The 24,976-nt window shown below is 31.9% G+C and overlaps 2 protein-coding genes and 1 long non-coding RNA gene across 4 annotated transcripts; 2 read left to right on the top strand and 1 right to left on the bottom strand.

Moving 5' to 3' along the window:
• The first annotated feature begins 2,171 nt into the window (after positions 1-2,171).
• LOC114377241 (BES1/BZR1 homolog protein 4-like) lies at positions 2,172-7,202 on the top strand. Its single transcript, XM_028335670.1, has 3 exons — positions 2,172-3,033; positions 5,767-6,524; positions 6,792-7,202. The coding sequence occupies exons 1-3, from the start codon at positions 2,818-2,820 to the stop codon at positions 6,793-6,795; spliced, it is 978 nt and encodes a 325-aa protein (XP_028191471.1). The 5' UTR covers positions 2,172-2,817; the 3' UTR covers positions 6,796-7,202.
• A 2,823-nt stretch (positions 7,203-10,025) lies between these two features.
• Positions 10,026-16,048, top strand: LOC114375987. 2 transcript variants are annotated; one of them, XM_028333878.1, is made up of 7 exons: positions 10,028-11,064; positions 12,194-12,433; positions 12,879-12,968; positions 13,115-13,264; positions 13,344-13,468; positions 14,485-14,614; positions 15,636-16,048. In XM_028333878.1, the coding sequence occupies exons 1-7, from the start codon at positions 10,504-10,506 to the stop codon at positions 15,759-15,761; spliced, it is 1,422 nt and encodes a 473-aa protein (XP_028189679.1). In that variant the 5' UTR covers positions 10,028-10,503; the 3' UTR covers positions 15,762-16,048. The 2 variants fall into 2 exon arrangements, with proteins under 2 accessions (XP_028189680.1, XP_028189679.1); XM_028333879.1 differs by lacking the exon at positions 12,879-12,968 and having other exon boundaries at positions 10,026-11,064.
• Positions 16,049-16,834: 786 nt separating this feature from the next.
• On the bottom strand, positions 16,835-18,302 carry LOC114375988. Its single transcript, XR_003658875.1, has 3 exons — positions 18,081-18,302; positions 17,658-17,742; positions 16,835-16,997 (listed from the first exon to the last, which is right to left on the bottom strand). It is a non-coding gene; the product is annotated as an uncharacterized LOC114375988 (long non-coding RNA).
• Positions 18,303-24,976: the final 6,674 nt, after the last annotated feature.

Raw genomic sequence — 24,976 nt, 5'->3', positions numbered from 1 at the left:
TTACAAAGTAGAAACCTTGATATTTTTGAAAAATTACAAATTAGCTTTAGATCTATGGAAATGATCATACTCATTTCTTAATATATTACCATTTTATAATTTATTACAAGAACTGATTTGCCAAGGTCTTAAATGTCACGTAAAACGCCATATCATGAGTTTATTGTACTAATCCTTTAACATTTTGACTTCGCACACTTCATAAGAAAGCCTGAGCCCATCAACTAAATGTGTGCTCGTTTCCATGTTCATTCAACACCAACTGGTGGTCTCAGCAGAAGAAGGAAAAAAAAATCCTTATAATCATCTATTGAGAAGTCAAATTCATATGAACATTTATGTTTTTTCACGCTTGTGTTGGTTTTATATCTAAACCAAACACATGCATAATATAAGTCCCATAACGGTCATCATAACCCATCTTTTCATTGGTGTGACATTGGCTCTATCCTTAACACATTTGGCATAGCTTTATCCTTAGCACATCTTTTCAGTATCATAATTGACTTCTAGATTTCAAAACAAGCATGGTATCGGTTGAATAAGGTTAATGAAAATGGAATAAAAATATATTATAACAAAAAAAAGACCTATATATATTAACTGGACTTTTTGGTTCTTTTCTTTTTGCAATTTTTCTTCCAGATATCTTTGTATTATTTTTTTTCCGTCTGGGCAGTGAAAATTGCCCCTTTTCTGTGCTGTAGGCCATGGGTGTTCATCTCCAAACACTAATTAAAGGTACCATGGTTGGTAGGAAAGAAGACATGTAAAAGGAAATTGGTCCATGTTCCGAAAGGATTCATTTTGTGGCAGCACCGAATTACCCCTTTCTCATTTACCATTGACAATTGAAGAAAAAGTTTATATACTAATATCTCTAGATTTCATCTCTTCTACTTTCTAATTTCTTACTGTAAACTTTATATATTACATGTTCAATCTTCAATACATTAAGGGTGTAAAGATCAATTAACCCCCATCCATTCATTCCCTTTCTTTCTAGTCCTAACTTTTCTCTCTCTCACTTTTTTTTCTCTCTTATTTTCCGTTAGCTTTATATATGTAAGTTTTAATTACAAATTTCACAGTATATAATACTGCTATATTATTATATATTTAAGTTAAAATAAATTTTATTTGAAATTTTCATCTAACTTGATAATAGCACTTATCTTTTGTAAGAGAAATGTAATATATAGTATGGGAGAAGAGGGTATAGTGGTATACTAATCTAAACAGAAAATGGCACAACTGGAAATCCATTTTACACAACAAAGAATTTTTCTCCATAATAGAATCCCTGACCAATGTAGGGAAAAAGGTTGCATTAATTGAACCCAGTTCCTGAACTTTCATTAATAAAACCCACATGGCTATGGCAAAAAAGGGGTAGGTTAAAAATCATGCTCCACACTTCTATGTTTTTTGGAGTTAACTTTTGAAGGCAGGAACAAAAATAAAAGTTAGCACTGCTTTGACTATTAGTAACTCACTTTTATCAAAGCCAATATGATGCCGTTTCAAAAAGATATTCTTAGTTGAAAAAGAAATTCATTTTGATGCATGATTCTATTTACTTTATCATCTATTTTTTATTTTACATTTATATTATTCAATAAATTTAAATATATCAATAATACGTTAAACACATTCATAACTATTCTATTCAGTACTAGTAGAAAGATAAGCAATATTATGCTTGTATGTTGACATTTATATTTGTTGGAATTGGACTTAATATATATATATATATATATATATATATATATATATATATATATATATATATTAGTTAGTGTAGTTTTTATCCATATTTTTTATATAGAGTAGTTTAGTGAGAGAAAAAAATAATTGAAGTAAGAGATTTTGAAACATAATTGGGAGATGATTTATAGTAGGTTAATTTTTTTTAACTTCAGACTAAATTAAAATCTTGATCCCTTCCTTTTTAACATTTTTTTAGTTTGGTTGTTTTATAAAAAAGATACAATTACTTTCATAATTGTTATAGATATTAGATAACCACAAACAAGTAGACAACAATGTAATTTTTCATAAAAAAAATTAAATAGACTATACAAATTTTAAAAGAGAAAAAAAGAAACTTAACATACCCTCTCACATTTAACGGAAAGTAACCAACTTGGCTAAATTCAGAAAAAGAATAGAAAAACCAAAAAGGAAAACCAAATCAAAGTCGTCACAGAGTGATACTTCACAACACAAGTGTGAACTGTGAAGGCTCTCTCACAAATCAACACTCACTGACATAAGCAAGGAAGAGGGGGAGAGAAAGTGAGGGGGGGAAAGGTTAGGCTGGTGGTGGTGGCGGCGGCGGCATGTTTTTTGGATTCTAAAATCTCCAACACCCACTCCCTCTTTCTCTCTCTATACAAATCCAAACGCCGTGATCATGAATTTGATCCGCAAATTTGGCTAATCAAGTGCCTCCTCCTCCTCACTCTTTTCCTTTTCTTCTTCTTCTCCTCCGCTTCTTTCTCACACACATCCACACACACTCTCATCAAAACCATTTCCCATTTCTCCGACCCAGATCTCCTCCGATCTCCGATCACTCTCCGGCCACAAACCCACTTCCCAAATTCACCAAATGTGCTGACTTTGTCACTTCCAACCATCTCCTCCACATTCTCCTTATAACACAACCTTCTTCTTCTAACACACACACACCCTTTTCAATTTGTGACCGACCCAGAAGGCTATTTAACTTTGTTGGATCGAATCTGGTCCAAAGTTGTGTTCTTTGGGAGGTTTGAGGAGGACCCTTTTGAGTTTTTTTGAGGTCTGAGATCGATGACGTCGGGGACGAGGCTACCCACGTCGAAGGAGAGAGAAAACAACAAGAGGAGAGAGAGAAGGAGAAGAGCCATAGCGGCGAAGATCTTCGCGGGTCTGAGGATGTATGGGAACTTCAAACTCCCCAAACACTGCGACAACAATGAAGTTCTCAAAGCTCTCTGCAACGAAGCTGGGTGGACCGTTGAACCCGATGGAACCACTTACCGCAAGGTACATTAACTCCATTTTTTTCCTTTTTTTTTCTTCTTTTCTTTTCACTCACAATTTTAGCTACTTTAATTTAAGTAATTTTCTGTAGAGGAGTGTAGTAACACAATGATTTTATTTGGTTGAAGTAGAATCATCTCTTGTAAAAAGATATATTTGTAGTCTTAAAGAAAAAAATGTTTTTAAGATGGTATTGACAAATATTTAAAGGATGTTGATTAATAAATAACAAATTAATTAAAAATACGATAAATTATTTGACAAAATTAAACATTATATTTTATTACAAAAATTTCATGTTTAATTTCTTGACACTAGTTAGCATTTTATTTTAATTATTTGAAAAATATTAAATAGTTTTTTTTGTAATATAATAATTTTGTTTTTAAAATGCTTTTAATTGGTTATAGCTTAATATCATAATAATTATGTTTTGTTGTGTAATAAATATATTTTAGCAACATTTTTCTTTTTTTTAATATATGTAATGAAAAGTAATTATTTTAACCGTTAGGATAATAATTAATGGGAAGAAGATGAGATCTTAGACATGATGGATCATTGATAGCAGGTTTGACTTCCTATCCGTTATTCAGAGTCTGAAAAGTTTGTCTATTTTAGTAGGCTGTAATACTTTCTCTTAAATTTTTCGAAACAAAAAAATTATATTTTTTATCATCTAGTATTACTTATTTATAAATAAATGCCATTTTATTTAATTTAATTTTAATCATAGCTGTTAATTATCTGGTATGATATAATATAGTAAAGATTAAATATTAATCATAGCAATTTTTTTAAAATTTTAATTTTATTTTATATATGTGTATATTGGTGTGTACGGTGGATCTGGTATGCAGTGGTCCTGGCATTTTAGTGAAGCATCAAAGATTCGCTCTCTTTCTTGACTGATGGTCACCTGAGAAACCAGGACAATTTTTTGTTTTTAGTATTTTTGATTTCATGGGACGAAAATGCCCTCGGTGGTGGGTGCTTCAATCATTGCATGAAGTGAACCTGGCGAAGGGGCATTTTGGTTATATAAAAAAGGGGAGAGGGCAATTTTGCCAGCTTGGGTGTTCCCGTGGTTGGCGTGTTTGTCTGATATCTTGCTTTGCTTTGCCTTTGTAATGTCCGCGTTGCTGCGTGCCATGGTAGCATTAGCTTTTTGACTTTTTCAGACAGCATGCCCACGTAGGATTCCATTTTGGAGTGTCTTTTGCCTCATTATTATTGACCCTTCTTTTCTGGAGGGACACTCCAATGTTACTATTCTTCTTTCTTTTTCCTTCTCTTGATTGAGAGAGACATGTTTTTTTTTTACCAGTAAAAATTGAAAATATATATTTAAGAATTTATAACATTTCTTAACTAAGTGAGAGAGACATTTTTAAGATGCATGCTTATAATTAGTATCATATATAATATGTTATTGGAGCATCTTCAATAATTCAATTTCAAGTTCTTGATTTTCTTTTGGTCTTGTCACATAAAATTTAAGAAAAATCATTAATTCTTAATTTAATAATAGAGATCAACTTAGTTTGTTAACAAAATAATAGTGGATTTTATCTTATCTTCCCAATCACACAAAAACTCATTTTTGATTCTGAAAATTGTTTTTTTAATGGTCAAGCAACTTTGTTATTACTGGATCCATTTACTCTAATAGTATCACCGACTTGTTTAATTTTAAGAACCAACATAAAAAATTGCACTGAAGTTCATCTTAGTTTTTAATCTGTAATAAACTTACTGAAAAGTTCTTCATTGTAAATTTTATGTGGTTACATGAGCCGAGCCTTTAGAAAAATTTCTGAGTAACAAAATTCTGGTACTTTATTTTTTTTCAAACTCACCTAGTAAGATAAGATTTTGTTGTTATTGTAGTAGTAAAACAGATTTCTCATAAAAGGTTAATTATTGACATTGCGAATTTTAAAGGTATGTTAGATTTAATAGACAAAAGATTTAAAATGAAAAATATTTCCTTCTAACACTTTTTACAAATTATTTTTTTCTCTCTATCACATCATTCATCCTTTGTTTGCAGTGCCTTGAACAAGAAGGAAACCAGAGCATTTGTTTCTTAATTTTAGGCTTGGTAGTAAATGCAAGCAAGGAATTCTAAGATTTTTTGCAGTAAATTAACCACATTGACTAATATTTGTTAGCATGCAAACCGAATTTCACTGCAGAACAATAATAAATCAGTCACTAACTACACAAATTCATCATCTCATCACTCATTGGTGCATTAGATTGAGACTTTCTCCTTTTCTGCAATAGCATGAAATAAGTTAAACGTGCCATCATATATTATGCTGCTCATTCAATTCCGTTGCCATTATATAGATTTTGCCTGCATGGGCTAGTTATGCCATGTTGGTTAGATTTGATAGCAACAATCTACTGAGAACATGCAGAGTTGAATTACTCGTTCTTGTACTTCTTTGCAAATATGTAATCACAATGAGTGTTAGTAACGTACTCATTCTCTTCCCGACACATGCACTTTTTTTTATTGGTTGAAATTCATCAGAGTCCCACTAATTTGGGAATAAAATCTACCAGAAAATGGGATCCACATATTTACTGGAACCAACCATGAGGGAGTTTATTAGAGTGTCTTACTAACCATTTACTTGTTATATTTGAAAGGATTTTGGTCATGGTAGGTTCCAACATGCTACATATTATGATCAGTTAATGAAAATATTTTCTTTGTACAATCAGGGATGCAAGCCTTTAGAGCGCATGGACATAGTTGGTGGATCATCAGCAGCAAGCCCTTGTTCATCTTACCATCCAAGTCCATGTGCTTCCTACAATCCAAGCCCTGGCTCATCATCCTTCCCAAGTCCATCTTCATCCCCTTATACTCAAATTCCTAATGCTGATGGCAACTCCCTCATTCCATGGCTCAAAAACCTCTCCACTGCTTCATCTTCAGCATCTTCTCCCAAGCTTCCCCACCTCTACCTCCACAGTGGCTCCATCAGTGCTCCTGTCACACCTCCTCTGAGCTCTCCAACCTCCAGAACGCCACGAATCAATGTCGAGTGGGACGAGCAGTCTGCGCGGCCGGGGTGGACCAGACAGCAGCACTACTCATTCCTTCCATCTTCTAGTCCTCCCAGCCCCGGTCGCCAGGTTGTTGACCCTGAATGGTTTGCTGGGATCAAACTTCCCCATGTTAGTCCAACCTCACCAACATTCAGCTTGGTCTCCTCAAACCCTTTTGCCTTCAAGGAAGATGGCTTGCCCGGAAGCGGTTCGCGAATGTGGACTCCTGCTCAGAGTGGAACATGCTCTCCTGCTATTCCACCTGGCTCTGATCAAAATGCTGACATTCCTATGTCTGAAGCTGTTTCAGATGAATTTGCATTTGGAAGCAACATGTTGGGGCTTGTCAAGCCTTGGGAAGGAGAAAGGATCCATGAGGAATTTGGATCAGATGATCTTGAACTCACACTTGGTAACTCAAAGACCAGGTACTCCACCATTATTACATGATCAATTTGAACGTGGATTGATAGTCGATAGTGTAAAGGGTTTTATTACTAGTAACCAATAAGAATTTGTCATATATGGTTTTTTTTCTGACTTTTGCAATAATTATCTTAAAAACTCATATCTGACATAATTTGCTAGTAGTTGCCAGTGTAAAAATCCTTTACATTGTCAGTGCAGAGAAGTTCAACTCTTTCTTTAAAATATTTTTCTCCCCCTTTTGACATGATCTTTTTACTTTTTTGCAGATGAAGTCACAAATAGGAATGAAAGTAATTGAATGTGATTATGTGGACAACTGAACATTGACTTCTGTTGGTTTTGATTAGTAGATATGTTAGAAGGTAAGTGAGGTGAGTGCAGGAAGTTGTTTTTTTTTTAATTATCTTTTTTATTTTATTTTTATTTTGGTGGCTTTCCCTTTTCCTTCTACAGTTCTCCAGTAATATACATGTCTAGTTAGGTGTGGAGTGGATTTGCAACCCATTCATTTCATCATTGTACGTGTTGTTAAACCTTATTATTGGAAACATCAGTATACATTTTATGGATTGGCTTGGTTTGCCACTGAAAGAACTCCTCAGATTGCAACCTAACTCAATGGCAAAAAACCCTTGTGGAAATTTGATTGAATGGTCCATTTTTATTGAATTGAGTTATTTTTTGTGCCTGTTCTTTTAACAAATAAGTTGTCAGTTATTCCTCTGCATGTGGATGGCATTTGTACATGTTTCCACGGATGCTTGTATGACTTTAATTTTTGTTAACATAGTAATTTTCATCGGGCATGACCTTCACTGAACTGGTATAATTTTTGTCTTGATAACTTTAACATCTATTTACCAATTATAAAGGCCAAAACGCCCAAGGCCTATTACAGGTTATACTGTTAATGCTAATAACTAATCCAACTTTCCCTTCAACTGGAAAATTTCTGCTGCCCAACTTGAGGATGAAGCTAATTTACATATAAGAATATACAGTTTGTAATTGGCTTATGTCCGGCTTATCGTTAGGGGATCTCTATGCAAAGATACCAGTGTAAAGTACATCTCATTCTTATATTGTTTTTTTTTTGGAAAAAATGTGTCTTAAAAGTTTACTATTGGATTAAAAGTCCCATTATATAAATTATATTTTTTAAAAAATATATTAATTTCAAATTGTATAATACATTATTCATTTTTTGACAGAATATATACATTATTCATGTATATAAAAATTAATGTAATTAATACTTGTGAAAAATATGAATGTGTAAAAATCACTTGATTATCTTTTGGTTGGATGAATTAGGATAACTTCTGATTGGGTCATAGATTAATTATTCAAGATACTATAAGGGATTGATATCTTATAATGCTTGATCATCATTTTATTGACACCTTATAACATTTCATCATCATTTTATTGATACCTTATAACATTTTATCATCTTTTTATTGATATTTAATTTTCATAAGATTTGACATAGATATTTTAATTAATATATGGCTATAATTTAAAAATATGATTGATAAAAACATTTTATTTAAAGTTAGTGGTGTGTAAATAGTATAATGTAAGGATATGTAGTATATGGATTGATATGTAAATGTTTTTTTACACACTAATTATGGTTCATTATATATACTAATTTTATTAACCTTTGTTAAAAATGACATTTTATTAATCTACATGTAAAAACTTTTTACAATAAATTTAAATATGTATGTCTATTAAACTCATAATTTAAATTTGAGTGTGTTTGACCATGAATGTCTATTAAACTCATAATTTTATACGTTTGTGTGAGTGTGTTAATGAGAATTATAAGAGCGTTTGGGATAGCTTTATTTTCATATTTCAGTTGTTTTTGTTAAAAAAGATATGTTTGAAATTTTTTTCACTTCTTTGAGAATCTTATCTAATTTTTTTTTTGAAAAAATAAGTTATTTTATGAACATGAAAATTTGTAACTTATATGATTATTTTCCAATATTTTTTTAGTCATTCAGCTATTTTTACACTCTTTTACTATATAAAACATTACTTCTTCGCAACATGTAAGGACACCAACATTACTTCATTTGTTTCCAATTCAAACATTACATATAAGGACACCAACAACACATACTTTGGTCCTGTTTCTTCCCTCTCAAACAAACAAAGCTATATCTAATAAAAATATAAGATGTTTACGGTAATTCGTAGGACTGCGTTGTAGATCAATAAAAACAAATTCAGAACAAAATAAAAGTTAAAAACTGGCCATCCCACTCTACTGAAAATATCTCGAGAGTTCGACAAATCTCTAGTCTCACTCGTTTTTTTCATGTTGTCCTTCTCTGTATGACTGTATATCATTTCATCAACATTCCTTTCTTTCTTTTTTTGTTTCTATGCTTTCAAATATCTCAACTATTATATTTCTTTGAGGAAACAAGGGAAAAGATAATAAGAGAAAGATGTTACTTTTTCAACTATTTAGATTTAGATTGGTTAAGTATTACATTTCTTTTATGAAAAACGACAAGTAAGAACTCCAAAACATCGTAAATCAACAACTGGTGTTTAACTGAATAGGAGGTTGATCATAAATCCTTAACAACCCATATCCTCCCTGTTGCATTACCACTCTTGTTATTTCTTATGCTCCGCACACACGCTTCCAAATTCATGTTTCACTTTTATCGATAAGTATTAATTATTAATTTATTAGAAAAATAAATTCAAATTCATCCTTTTCTTTTTCTTCTTTCTCTAATCATTTTTTAACCATCAAATTAATCTTATAATTATTCCTCTTAATTCATAGGTAGTTCCAGTTCCAGCTTTTGAACTCCATGCAATTTTGCTAAAAAAAGCCCACAGCTCTGGTACATATGCAGTAGCTACCTATCCCAATGTATTATAAGCGATTTAAAATATCCTTCTTTATTCTCTCTCAGTATTTAAAATAATGACTTACATATATTATTAGTCCATGTAAATTAATATTTTTTTTATAAAAAATTTTGGGCTGTATAAGTTTATTTATTTATTTTTAATCTCTATAAATTTAAGTTTTTTCAATTTTAATCTTTCTAAGTTTTATTTATTTATTTGTAGATTATATAAATTTGTATTTTTTTAATTTTTTTTTTCATTTCAAGTCTCATAAGTTTTCACTTAGAAGGGTCAAACTTAAAAACACACATTTACATGGACTAAACATGATTTTTTTTATTACAAAAATCAAAATAAAAAACAAACACAAACTTATAAAAAGAAAAACATATTTAAGCTTATAAAATATATATTTTTTTCTCATTCTAAGAAAATCTCTGAAATCAAGAGATTCACTTTGGCCAAACGTAATGTGTTCTGATTGGGTGATAATTGGCAGTGCCATTTTTTTGTTTTAAATTTTTCAGGCGACCCATTCATTCATCGTTATCATTTATCAGTTGTCACTATCACTTCAATTTTTTTTTTCCATTCAACTAAAATCTTGGTCCTCCTCATCCACAACACAACGACCAAATCCTACGCGACGTGTCGCTAAACCAAACCAGGTGCGCATCGCGCACACTGCGTACCTTTTTCCTTCCCATTTCCATTTATCATTCCCTTCAACTACTTCACTTCTCCCCTTCCTCAATCTTCCAATCCATCATCACCCCTTCAATTATATCCATCCTTATCGCTTTGATTAGTTGATTTTTAAATTTTTTACGACCTCAATCATAAGAAGAATCAATTCTTGTAGCTTTGATTCGTTTTCTTTTAATTAGATTTGCAAACACTAGTGAAACCGAAACCCTAAACCCTTGTGAATAAGACGAATTTGTTCTTTCCTTTGATTAGATAAGAAAGAGTTAGATTTAGATTCAGTTCGTTTACGCTTTTATTTGTTGTCTTCTAATTAGATTTGGGAGTATAAGTGAAACCCTAGGTCTTATGGAAAGTTAGTGAATTTTGTTGAAGAAGAAGAAGAAAATGTCTGTGGAAAGGTCGTTTGAGGCATGGGAAGAGGTGCAGCGTCACGGGCAGGACCTGGCTGACCGGCTTGCCCAGGGTTTCAGCGGTTTGATTCATACGCATATGAGCCCTCCGCAGTTCGCGTGGCCGAACCCTCCGACATCGAAGCTCTTCGATCTGGAGTTCCCTTCGCAGAGCTTTGGGAAGAGGGATTTCGCTTTGGCGACCCAGGAGTATGGGATTAATGGCGTGTCCGCCATTTTCAATATTGGGAACCGGATCGGGCAGGCCGGGGCGGATTTCGGTGCCAGCTTGAACGGGCTGGTTCAGCAGTTTTTCCGGTCGTTGCCGGTGCCGGTGCCATTCAAGCACGAGGAGAGTTCGGTGAGGGTGGAGGGTGGGGATAAGGGGTGGCAGAGAGGAGGGGTTGTGGTTGCTGTGCAGGAGGATTTGGGGTTGCTTAGTGAGAGGTTGAAGAATCATGGGTTTGCTGAGAGTGTTAGCAGCGGCGGAAGCGCGGAGGAAGAGGGTGGTGGAGGGTTTAACCTTGGGTCTATTGGTCTTCTGGGTAGGAGACAGGTAAAATCTCTTGGTGTTGGTTTTGCTTTGTATATGTTTGTGGTTTAGGATTATATGTTTTTTATTTTTGTTGATTTGCAGATTGATTGTTGATGTGGACTGTGGAAGTGATTAATTATTTCTGTTTAATTGCTTGTTTGTTGATGGAGAGTAATAAACAGTTGTTGTGTAATGGGAGGATAACATTTATGCTTGTAAAAGAGCTATTGAAGTAATTGTTTGCTACAGTTTACTGTGAAATTGTGGCGTTCATGTGCAGAAGAAACAGTTTTTATTTCTAAAAGTTTATTCTGTTTGAGATCAAGTGACTATTCTGATTAGATTGTGCCATGGATGGTGAGATGGTGGTGTCAAATATTATTGTGAGGAGGATCTGTCCCCGGTCTCTGTTGTGTTTTTGTTTGTATTAATGTAAGTAAGAGGAAGCCTGATAAGTACCCAAGCACTTGGGGAACTACCCAAGTTCCTATCAAAACCGCAGAGGATTGCTAACCTGTATGATGTTACATTGGAGTTATTTTCTGTTCATTGGTTTGCAGTTTTCTTTTTGGGACTTTTGATGGGTGAGGTGCAGTGGCATCTTGGGGTCTTAGTATAGTTGCAGAAGTCATATTTTAGAGAAAGAAAAACAGAAGAATTGAACAAATGGTTTCCTACTTTATCATTTGTAAAATCTGTACCTGGAAATATATTTTCTCTCCAATGCCCACAATTTTGCCTGATATATGTAGCATTAAACATGTAAGTTTTGATAATGAGAACTTGCACTTACGTTCAGAGTAAATTATTTGTTTATGATATTTATCCAATTGAGCATATCAACAGTACTATTGATTTTGACCGACTTGACGTTCAGTTAGAATTAGAATCTCTTCTTGAAAAATGATCTACCTTGTGGAGCAGTCAGCAGACACTATTATTGACTTCCTTCATGATTTGATTTGCCAACTAGCTTTCAAAATTTTGATTGTTTGGGACAATTTCTTATTTTCAACATTTATTTTGAAGTGTATGTAAAAGATGTGCAAGCTCTGGAATCTGTATTTTGTATGGCTAAATTTTCTTTTCTCACTCTGTTGATTCCTTCCTCTATCTATTTCATTTACTGGTTATATTTTGTCATCTACAGGGGATCATAAATTTTACGTCAACTTATGATAGCAGAACTCAAGAAGTGGAAGGTTCTTTAGTTGCAAGGGGAGATTTGTGGAGAGTAGAGGCATCTCATGGCGGTTCTACGTCTGGAAATGAAAATTCATCTCTTTTCCTGGTTCAGCTTGGACCTCTTCTCTTTATCCGTGATTCAACTCTCCTCTTGCCTGTTCATTTGTCAAAGCAGCACTTGCTGTGGTATGGCTATGATAGAAAGGTAAAGATGAGGTTCAGCTGCCTAATTGGACTTTGCTACAAAATTGGTATATAGGGAAGGTGAATAAAGCATGCCCATTGACATTGTGTTTTATCCTTGAAAGCAACTGTGTAAGCATGTCCATATGCATTTGATCATTAAACATTATTTGCTCATTGAGTTGTTTATCAGCTTTCCTTTTGAAGCTATGGCTAAGTATGCTGAGATGATGCTCATGCTAGTATAAGTATTCATCTTGAACATTATAATAATCTATGTATTTTTTTAGGCAGTAGCAATTTACAGTATAGTTTTCTTGTTGAAATTACTCTTTCATGCTTGGTAAAATTATTTAATTATTTAGTTTCCATCTTCGGAGTTATATTGCATGTGGATGTTCCGTGTAGTGCTTCAAAACCCAAATTTAGCTTTTTATTAGCTTATGTGATAAAAATTTTATTGTCAGAATGGAATGCATTCTCTTTGTCCAGCAGTGTGGTCAAAACACAGAAGGTGGCTGTTAATGTCCATGCTTTGCCTGAATCCCGTAGCTTGTGTAAGTTGATAGATTATGTTGTTATGATACCTCTAAAAACATTTGTTCTAATTTTAATTTTTTATGCCGTGCCATGATGATTTTTATGATAATCACCCTGAAAAAAATTTCCTATCATCATTTTTTCCCCTCTTTCTGCATGGCAGTCATTTGTGGATCTTCAATTCCCTAATGGGCAACTAACCTACGTATCTGGTGAGGGTCTAAGTACCAGTGCTTTCCTACCTGTTTGTGGAGGTCTTCTTCAAGCTCAGGGTCAATATCCTGGGGAAATGAGATTCAGCTTTTCATGCAAGGTTAGAATCCAAGTTATTGAAGGCTTTGATGAAATGATGTTTTTTTGAACTAATATCAGTCACTCTTCTACTTTTTTAGAATAAGTGGGGAACAAGAATCACACCAATGGTGCAATGGCCTGACAAATCGTTTTCTTTGGGTCTTGCTCAAGCCTTGGCCTGGAAGCGATCTGGTCTCATGGTGAGGCCATCCGTTCAATTCAGGTAAGATGTTACAAAGTGGCAGGGGAAGGGAATGGTGGTGCTGTGATTGTTATTGGGGTTGCTAAGACACTTATATAACGTTATCATGGAGAAAATGTTTGTGCTGCTTCACTTAGTTTATGTTGTCTAGATGTGATGATTGCTTGCTTGTCTACCTGCTTTGAATTTAGAATGAACTTCTCCAGTCTAGATAAAATTGTATACTCTAAAGTGTGGATGAATTTTTATGGTACAAAACTCATTGTGTTCAAGTAGTGCATTAAAGTTTTGGAAGCATAGTTCACTCTCTAAATAAATAAAATGTAGTGTAGTTTGATGGTTTCATTCATGAGAAAAAAAGCAGCTTTTGAAGCTGTCTTTTCTTGATTTTAAGCCTGGTTAAGAAGCATTAGACTGTGCGACCTGCCATGCTATATTCTTTAAATTAAGATGTACTTCACAGTTGAGAAATTTGGATGTGTAATGCAACTTCTAGTTTTCTGAACTGTGTTTTTGCTGTATTTGTTTTGCCTCTGCTTGCAAAACTATATGTTTCAAATATTCTAATAACATAATCGATCTAATGGTTTTCAGCCCTGTGTAAAGGGGTAGAGGGAGACCAAGAAGGACATGGACATAAATAATTAAAAGGGATCTTATAGTGAATTATTTCTTGAGGATTTGGTTTTTAATCAGTTCCAATGATGTCGTGTGACCCATCTAGCTGATTTTACTTGATGGGATTAGGCTATTGTTGTTTTATTCTGGTAACATAATAGTGTTTTTGGATTAGTTTATTTTTGTTCAAATAGCTTTTGATCAAAATCTTACTGAGAGGGCTTGAACTTTTCAGAAAAAGCTATTGGCCCTGCAAATTATGCTAGTCTGATTAATTGTCTAATATATCCAGGGCATCTATAACACAAATGTAACTAATCTCTTGGTGTACTTCATTATTGTCTCCAATTTTCTCGTTAACTTGTATTTCAATTTCATTCATACACCCTGATCTGTTTTGATATTCTATATGTGGTCAGTGTGTGTCCTACTGTTGGTGGAAGCAATCCAGGGTTGCGGGCAGAACTTATTCATTCAGTTAAAGAGAAACTTAATCTAATTTGTGGATGCGCTTTCATGACATATCCTTCTGCATTTGCTTCTGTATCTGTAAGTTGTTTCTGAATAAGCATAACTTGTTCTTGAATTATGCAAGACTTATTTTGGATGTTTTCAAATGTTGTAAAAGCATGTTTATGATAGAATAAGGAGTCTGCATGTTATAATTTTCCACTGGCTTAAGGTTATTGTTCATTAAGCATAAAATGACTGTTATCAGTTGATCCGGGAAAAATCAGTTCCCTAATCACAAGGTGTTGCTTAGTTGGCTAACTGAGCCCCTGTAGGATTTGAAACCCAGTGGAATTACCTTGTGGTTAGGGCCAAGGTGACAATTAAGTGCAGATTAGTATCACACCCAAAGGGTCTCAGGACCTGGCGTGATTTACCAAAAGGTGGGAAAATATCTTATAAACCTTGAATGTATATTTGTCAACTCAGATACTTAGACATGTGCACATCTACTATTTTGTTCAAGTACATACTAACAATAACAATGGATTTTGTTATAATCCAGCTGTAATTTTTCTTAGGTTTTTATTTGGGTGAAAATATTGGAAATGAGATATGAAATACTATTTAGTTTATGTTGGTGATTTTTTTATAGAAAATAGCTGACTTTAAATTCAAAATAGCCCTGAAGGCATATGATATATGATTAGAATAGTATTGTGACTATCTGTTAAGTGTTAAACATATATACTCGCTAATTGCTATCTTTTTTTTGTGTAAGAGAAGTAGGAAGTAATTTCTTTAGTTTTTAACATACTATTCAGTTGATAACAAGGGGAAAAAAAAAGTAAAAAGACAACGTGAGTCTAAATGTCTAATATGTAGTAGACTAGTAGGTATATAAAATTGGCATACTTTAACCTTATTAAGTTCTTATTTTTTAGTTACTACACCAGCTGGAAATCACAGAATAAGATCACAAATATTTATCTATGTTGATTATTTCATGCTTTATTACGATTGTAGACTTGTATAAGCACTAATTCTTGACTATTATTTCCGAAGTTCATTGTGGAAAGAGAGTGCTTATGTATCATAATCTAAATGGTTTGTCTTACAGATTGGCAGATCAAAGTGGAATGGAAATGTTGGGAACTCGGGTCTGGTTCTAAGAGTTGATGTTCCTCTCTCCACCGTTGGGCGCCCTTCCTTCTCCATTCAGATAAATAGTGGCATTGAGTTTTGATAGCATTCTAGTGTTTGGTATCATCAGTTTTATATTTTGCATGAAGTGTACATAGGTTTGGTACCTTGACAGTACTTGCAGGAAATTAAAAAAAAAAAAAAACCCTCCTAACAACAAAGCTTACAGTCTTTTATGTGAATAGAAAATCCTATTCTGGTAGTGTATTAGTTTTAGTTGTCATTTTCTATGGTTCAGCCCAAATCATTTTGGAGCCTGTTGTACTTATTATTGAATTTCTAATTATTTTGAGGCCGAAATTTCTTAAAGTTAGATTCAAATTGAGTTGAGAGTATTTCTCGTTATTTACTTCCTAGTTTTTATATTACGTATAGATTAGTACTAATATTCATATTCTAATAGTTACTAATTGGGGAAGATATTTCCTTTGCAAGAGAAATTCAACTTCATGGAAAAATTAGTATGAATTTTGGTGTAAGGTCCTTCGTCAGTCTTGCCGTGCTCGTAGCTTCTAAATCGGACATTTAAAAATAACCAGTCAATTGTCACCTGAAAAATAGTTTGAAGATTAACCCGTGGGTTTATTTGACTATTATGTGTCATTGGCTCATTGGGATTATGGACGCCATTGGCTTAAGTTTTGACAGTCTCTGGCAAGGCTGTAGCACGTTCTTAACAAAACCATGAAAATAAAGTTAAATTATGTTTCTGGAGTATTGGAGTTGTTTGACAGCATTGATGAAAGTGGCTCTATTATTTCTTGTAACTTGAAACTAAATTTGGATGTGACTAAATATGATATGATTTAACTAATAACACTCTTGGTGACAAATGGTTTCTGGGCAAATATTTCTAAATGTTTTTTTTTTCTGGAAAATATGAAAAAATAAGGCGTTATAATCACTGAAGACCAAAATAAGTTCGAATGAATTTTAAGAAATGAGTCGAATGATTAACCTGCCAAAGCACGCAAAAAAGAGTTGTGTTTTTTGCAACTCCTTTTATATTTATACACTTAATTTTTTATTTTTTTTCTCCTAAAAAAATGATAGATTATATGGAAATTATTTTTCAAAATGTATTTAGATATTTCAGAAATTAATTTCTTGAAAAATGATAGATTATATGGAAACTAATTTTCCTTGTCAAATGCTTAGAATGTGTTCCCCATTCCTTGAAATTTCCCTATTATCAAATCCTATATCCCGTTGCAGGAACGTTGTGTAACTTTCCAACTCAAGTTCTCTACCTTGTCTGATATTGCTTGTAGCAATTTCACTGCAACATATACAAGGCAAATAAATTCATTAGTTTTATTTTTAGGCTACATGCATCTTATAGCTTTTTTTTTTTTTTAATATTACTTTCAACCTTATAGATTGCTCCACAGTTTTAATATATGGTGAACGTAATCCAGTCAAAATATAAATGTCTTATCTCAACTTCATGATTCCCTTAAGATGGATACACTTACAGATATTATAATGCTAATCAATGTTGTGATAGTGATTAAAGAATAAAAGTTAAATACTTAGTGAAAAATATTTATTCAGAACTCCAATATTAAGGCAATTGCAAATTAATAATAATATAGAATACAAATTATAAAAATCTTATCTCAGATGTATGATTCATGCCTTGAGTGGGCTAAAATAACAGATATTATAATGTTTTTTCTTTAAGAAAGCAGATATTATAATGCTAACCAATGCTTTTTTTATTCTAATGCTAATCAATGCTAACAGTGATTAAAGAAATAAATACCAAATATATTTAGTAAAAAATATTTATTCAGAATTTCTTATTAAGTCTAGTTAGCATGATCCATCTAATGCAATTATGTACCCAGAAAAAATTAAATGTGCCAAAAAAATAATCCATCAATGCAATTGCACCAATAAAAATAAAATGGCCCCCTTTGTCCTTTAATGAGGCTACCTCACAGTGGTGATTTGGTTATTGCTCTAGACACTTTGCTTCCAGCTCCTGTATTCTTTTTTTTTTTTTTCCTTTAATGGCTAATCTGAAATATAAAATTACATTTTAGAATTTTTTTTTAATTTTCAGAATGACTGATCTAGAAAGTAAAAAAAATATTTAAAAAAAAGTGTAGGAAATAACTTTAGAAGTGCAAGGAGCAACAGCATGATGATTTCCTTATGGATCTGGTGACAGAAACAACACTGCAAGTGGATGAACTAAATTCTGAAAGTTGGGTTTGCACAAAAAGTGATAAAGATTAAAAACTTTGTGAATTACACTTTATAGTTTTGGAAGTTACAAAAGTGTGAGTTCCAACACAGATATAATTAACACATAAAAAACCATAACATCAAAATAAAATGGGAATGAATTAAGTACCTTCATCTAGTGGTATAAGTCGAGCGTTGGATCCAAAGTGTTGGGAAGCCACGAACAAAAAAATGAAGAACATAGACACACGTTTGGAGCTTGAAGACATCACAAACCACATCATGGTCATGTAGTGTTGTAGTGTTTCAGGATAAGAAAGGACAAGAAGAGAGAACAAAGAAAATTGGTAATATTATTTTTGTTGGGGGAAAGGGTATGCGACATGTGAGAAACTTTTAAAGGGAAAGGGCAATACAGTCAGAAAGGTGAGTGGAGAATTAAAAAGAGGATCTCACGGGAGATTATTTTATTTTTTATAAAATAAATGTGTTCGGCTCTCATAATTTTGATATTTTTTAGTAGTAGTTACTTTATTTATTCATTTGAATTTATTACGTACATAGTCATTAGGGGTGGAAATGAGCCGCAGCTTCCTGAGGGCCTTCGACTCGACCTATGTAAGGCTCGACTCGGCTTGACTTGTTTACTATAAAGGTCAAGCTCAAGCTTTTTTAAAAAGTCTTTTTAGATAAAAAGACCAAGCTCAAACCATAAAAAAAGCTTGTTAAGCTTGACAAGCGGACTTGTTTAACTAATAATAATAATAATAACTTTATTTTATCAAATCTTATCTTATCCAAATTTTATTCTATCTAGATTTTATTTTATTCAGATTTTATTTCATCCAAATTTTATTTCATCTCATCTTATCTCATCTTGTTCAGATTTTATTTTATTTCGTTTATGGGTTTGGACTTAAAATAGATTTGTAAGCTTTGGGGTTGAGGACCTATATAACAGTACCAAGGTTTTAGTTTAGAGATTTTTTTTTTCGGAGAGGAGAATAATTCTAGGATTTTAGAATTTCAGTTTTTATTACTATTCATGCACACTGTTCACGTAGAATAAAATTCATTTTTTACAAATCATCTCTAATCCATACATTTTTTAATATTATGTTTTTTTTATTTTCTTTTGATATACTTTGTGCTTTAATGACTTGAATTCAATATGATTTTATTTATCGATTATTTTTGGATTTGTACATTACTTATACGAAATTTTATAAGTTTCTTTTTTTAGTTAGTATTTCACTAGGTTTTAAGATAATTAATTAATCAAAGACGTCTTTAAGCAGATTTTTAAATAGGCTCGTGGACCAAGCCAGACTTTTATATAAGCCGAGCCGAGCCTTAAAAAAAGCTTATGACAGGTAATGAACCAAGTTCAAGCCTTACGTATTCAACTCAGGCCGAGCAACCTAGTAAGACTTGGCTTGACTTGACTCATTTCCACCCGAGTTATAAAATTACTTTAAAATCAGTTATAGAATAATTTTTAATTGATTAACATAAAAGTTTTCGTACTAACCCAATATACAATAATTAAACTCTATCTGTTTTAGCGTCCAATTTCAGGTTTGAATATTTTTACTTATTATTTATATAATATTTTTATGTAATTAGAAGAGAAATGAAAGAAAAAAAGAGATAAAATAAATTATGTATAAAGAAAAAATAAATTATAAAAATATAGAATATAATTTTAATACAATATCAATATAAAAATATATAAACTATTAATTAAAATCACATTTTTTTTTTGTAAATAACTAAAATCACATTGATTCAAATCTTGATTTATCATGTTATAAAAAATTAACTATTTTCGTTAAACTTAATTCCTGTTGGTAATAATTTTATTATAATAATTAATGGCTTTTTAATAATATAATTTTTTTTAAAATCATTCTAATTAAATAAAAACTATATGTTATAAGAATAAAATAATTTGTCTTCCAATGAGTGTGTATGGATGAGTCAGCGCACGGTATTCCTTAGCCAGTCCTTCTCTGTCCTGTGTATGGTCATCACTCATCAGTTTCAAATCAATTTTTGGCCATTAATGAATAAAAATATTGATTATTATAATACTCCTAGGATTGGAATGAAACAACATGATTCTCGTAAATGATGATTTACATACATAAATAAAACTTCTCGCTTACCAAGGGTTTTAACTTTCTTCATAATACTTACGGGCCTAGAAATATTTTTTTACGTGTAATTAATAAAGTATTGGTTTTAGTCACCACAATAATATTTAAAATTATTTAAATTAAAAACCCTTTGTGAATAACGTTAAAATTTGTGTTCAATTTCTCTTATATGGTTCCCTAAATTTTAAAATTGATTAAGGCTTATTCTAGATTGTTTGGTTCCAATTAGAAAGTCCTAAATTCTGAAACAAATGGATGCCTAGATCGAAAAAAAATGAGTGGATCATGTTAAACCCATGATGCAGAAAACAAGTTTTTCAAACCCAGAAACTTAACTCAACTCAGTTCGTTACTTTCGTTCCTGATTGAAAAGAAACAATTTTTTATATGTTGGTTGCATGAGAAAGGTAACCTAAATCCCACGGTGCATCGCATAAACGTGGACTCGAAGCATATATCAAAACCATCAGGATTTTGTACAACCCACAAGATAAAAATATTTAATTCTCTCACATGCTTCAACGAAATCATCCTAGACTATATTGATGGAAATTTATAGGGTAAAAAACTGTTAATCAATTTAAAAATTCATGAAACAATAAGAGAAATCAAACACAAAAATCTTAAATTCTTTGCAAATGTGTTTTTAATTTTTATAAATTTTTAAATATTATTGTGCCAACTAAAAACTACCACTTTGTTAATTGCATGTATGAAAACACGTATAGGCATGTAACTATTGTTTTGTGGCGGTTTTTAACCCGTTATTATGTTAAAATGATTAATAATGTTAATTTTATACTGATAGAAGGATTATATTGAACCAAACTTTAAAAGATAAATAACTAAATCTAAAATAAAGATAAGAATTAAAAGTGTAATTTAGCCCATCCTTTATTAGTTTGGACATAATTCTCTCATTTGTTTTTTAGCTACACCTATTTTTTCAGATTTTTTAATTATTATCAACATAATAGAATTGATGATATTACAATTAATATTTTTTGTTAATCTTACACAAATATTCTTTAATTTATATGACAATACTATAATTTATGTATTTCTTTTAAGGCAGCAGCAATTTATATTACAGTTTGCAATGACAGATCCAAGACCCTAAGTCAGTGGGTGCAAATTATAAAAAATAAAATCAGTAGATTCAATTATATAAATATAGGTGAAATAAAATATAAAAATATAAGATTTTATTTACAAATTTGGTGAATTTTAAAAAATGAGGAATACAAGTCCACACCCTCATATGGCTGTAGCTCCGCCATTGAATTTATATGCATTTGTTTTCTTGTTGAAACTACTCTTTCATACTTTGGTAAAATTATTTAATTATTGTATTATTGTTTAGAGTTTGCTTACTTAGTCTCCATCTTCTGTGTTATATTTCATGTGGATGTTCAGTGCAGTGATCCTTACCCAAATTTAGCTTTTTATTAGCTTACATGATCAATTGTTTCATTGTCAGAATGGAATGCATTCTCTTTGTCCAACAGTGTGGTCAAAACACAGAAGGTGGCTGTTTATGTCAATGCTTTGCCTGAATCCCCTAGCTTGTGTAAGGTGCGAGGGATTTTGCTGTTATGAATTATGACTTATGAGGCCTCTAAAAACATTTGTTCTAATTTTTATTTTTTTTAATACAGTACCATGATGAATTTTATGATATAAGTACTCAACATTTCTGAAAATTAGATTCAGAATTGTTGAGTAACTCAATCATTCTTGTACTCTCTAGCCTTGTTTCCAGCCCCAGATGCTGTCTATATCTGTTATTACATTATACTTTTAATTTAATTTCATTTGATGCATTTTATTATAACAAGTTTAAAACTTCATAAACTAAGCTTATAAGGAGTGCCTTAGAATATGCAGAGAGTATCTCAATATCATTATTTTATCTTGCTATATTTTATGGTGCCGTAGATGATCTTTGATGAGTGATTTTCAGATTTCATTATTTGTTCCTTATGTTTAATTAGAATTAAGAGTTTAGTATTAATATAAACAGGGGTTTATGCTTTGTATCTTGTAGCATGTCATAAATATTTATATCGCTTATCCCTTTTCCTCCTCTATACTTCAATTCCATTAATTTCAACTGAGCTCATTTGTACCAGTGCTTTCCTTCCTGTTTGTGGAGATCTTCTTCAAGCACAGGGTCAATATCCTGGGGAAATGAGATTCAGCTTTTCATGCAAGGTTAGAAGAATCCAAGTTATTGAAGGCTTTGATGAAATGATGTTTCTTGAAGTTCACAATATGTTAACTGTTTTCCTTGTGGGCTGGAACTAATATTTGTGCTGCTTCACTTGTTGATGTTGTCTGGATGTGATGATTCCTTGCTTGTCTATCTGCTTTGACATTTAGAATTAACTTCTACACAGATTAAATTGTAGTGTAGTTTGATGGTTTCATTCATTAGGGAAAAAAAAGATTTTGAAATTGTCTTTTCTTGATTTTAAGCCTTGTTGAGGAAGCATTGGATTGTATGGCATGGAATGCTCTATTCTTTAATTAAGATGTACTTTACAATTGAGAAATTTGGATGACTAATGTAACTTTTAGTTTCCTGAATACCAATGTGCTTTTGTTGTATTTGTTTTGCCTCTGCTTCCCAAACTATTTGTTTCAAACATTCTAATAACATTATTGATCACCTGGTTTTCAGCCTTGTGAAAAGGGGTAGAAGAAGATCAAAACTACTAAAAACGATGTGGAAAGTCACTTCAGACATCGATTATTACGCCAACTGATGTAGAGAGTGTGTTAAAATGCATGAATCTTCAAACTTTCTACATTGGTTACATGACAAACCGATTACATCGGTTTTCTTTAGATCCGATGCCTATCGTTTTTTCAAAAAAAAATATAGCGGTTTTTTAGCAGTACATTACTCAAATTGAGATTAAAAATAATGCAGAGATCTGGGATTCTAATATTTGGATAAGAAGTTCTTGTAGTTTATCTCTCAAATATATCATGCTTTGATCAATCTCAAACTAAATTACAACTATAGTGCAAATTTTGCTGACCAAAAAAAAAACTATAGTCCGAAACTCCAGATTTGCTAAGATTATCAATAAACACATCATAAATTGGCAACAAAGGAGATAAAATAGGTACTACAGAGTTACACCTAGAGATAGAGAAAAAGGATTGCATACAATTGATTGATGACAAATGATTCTGAGCAAAGAACTTCATTAGTTCACCCACCACACTTCTCCAACCTACAAAAACCCAAACAGAATCAATAGAAAGTAACTGTCGGACCCTGCTCAATTAAAGGGTAGCTGAGAAATGAAGAGAAATCTGGTAGAAGGGGGATTTTCCATTTGAAGACATCAATTTTTACAAAATCGATCTTGATCCAGCGTGGTAGAAGCCCTTTTTTGTAGTAGTACAAGGACATTGACAGAAATTAATAAAAGGGATCTTATATTGAATAATATCCTTATTTCATGAGAATTTGGTTTTTAATAAGTTCAATGATGTATTGTGATCCATGTAGTTGATTTTTACTTGGTAGGATTAGACTATTGTTGTTGTTTTATTCTAATAACATAATCGTCAAGTGTGTTTTGGATTAGTTTATTTTTGTTCAAAATAGCTTTTAATAAAAATCTTATTGAGAGAGTTTTATTAAAAGCTATTTTGAATGAAAGAAGAGGCATAGTTATTTATATCTAGAGTACATACAATTTATTATTACTCTATTTATTTATTTTTAATATTTTATAAAAAGGAACTCTATTATATTTCCTATCAAATGAATAAGTCAAATATTTTTTTTCTTCAAATCATTATTTCTCATTATTTATTTATTTATAAAACCATGATCATTTTTCTAAAACTCTACTTATTTATAAATAATAATTCTTTTTAAATTAGTTTACAAAAAATGAGATGTTACACTTACATTGCGGGCAGAACTCATTAACTTGTTCTTAATAAGCATAACTTCTTGAATTATGCAAGATTCATCTTCGATGTTTCCTAATGTTGTAAAACATGTTTATGATAGAATAAGGAGCCTGTGTGTTATTACTCATTACTGGCTTAATATTATTGTTGATTAAGCACAAAATGACTCTTATCAGTTTATCAAAAGTAGGGAAATATCATTTGACTAACCACTATGTGAGGCTTTGTTGGCTAACTTAGCACCATAGGATTTGAAACCCACTGGGATTACCTTGTTCAAGGTGACATTTAAGTGTGGATTATTATCACACCCAAAGGGTCTCCAGACATTGCATGATCTTACCACCAAAAATGGGAAAAATATCTAAGGGGGTGTTTGGTTTGGTTGTTTTCTGTTTTCATTTTCACTGAAAATAGAAAATGGTGATGAAAATGTGTTTGGTTTTATTTCTGAAAACATTTTCAGTGAAAATGAAAACAGAAAACAACTAGAAAATGAAAACAATAAATTTTCGTTTTCAGTGTTTTCAGTTGAGAACAGAAATCTCATTTCAGTTAAAATGAAATTGCGGTGACAATGAGTGTAGTTTTAAGCAAATCTAAAAATACAAAAAGACAATAAGTCAATATATCATAAATTTTCAGTATTTTTATTTCATGAAATCAAAAAACAAGAAATCAAACCAAACATGTTTTCAGAATTCAAATCTTTTGAGAATGAAAACAGTTTTCAGAAAATGGAAACAGAAAATGAAAACAGAAAATGAAAATGCAAACCAAACACATCCTAAGAAACCTTGAGTGTGTACTTGTCAAGATAACATACGCATGTGCATACATATATGTATATGCGGTTAATTTTAGTCAGAGAAGTAACAATAACAATGAAAATTTGTAGACTCTATCAGCGCTAACTATTATTTTCAAAGTCCATCGTGGAAGGAGAGTGCTTATGTATCATAATCTA

The sequence above is a fragment of the Glycine soja genome, chromosome 11 (genome assembly GCF_004193775.1).
Source record: "Glycine soja cultivar W05 chromosome 11, ASM419377v2, whole genome shotgun sequence".
In the NCBI taxonomy this organism is placed as follows: Eukaryota; Viridiplantae; Streptophyta; class Magnoliopsida; order Fabales; family Fabaceae; genus Glycine; species Glycine soja.
This window is presented reverse-complemented; position numbering and strand designations above follow the sequence as displayed.

Bases quoted from the DNA above. Each gene is read 5' to 3' on its own strand.
- LOC114377241 (XM_028335670.1), top strand. From the start codon at position 2,818: ATGACGTCGGGGACGAGGCTACCCACGTCGAAGGAGAGAGAAAACAAC. The intron at 3,034-5,766 runs GTACATTAACTC...TTGTACAATCAG, and splicing joins ATGGAACCACTTACCGCAAG to GGATGCAAGCCTTTAGAGCG.
- LOC114375987 (XM_028333878.1), top strand. From the start codon at position 10,504: ATGTCTGTGGAAAGGTCGTTTGAGGCATGGGAAGAGGTGCAGCGTCAC. The intron at 13,265-13,343 runs GTTAGAATCCAA...CTACTTTTTTAG, and splicing joins GATTCAGCTTTTCATGCAAG to AATAAGTGGGGAACAAGAAT. The intron at 13,469-14,484 runs GTAAGATGTTAC...ATATGTGGTCAG, and splicing joins AGGCCATCCGTTCAATTCAG to TGTGTGTCCTACTGTTGGTG.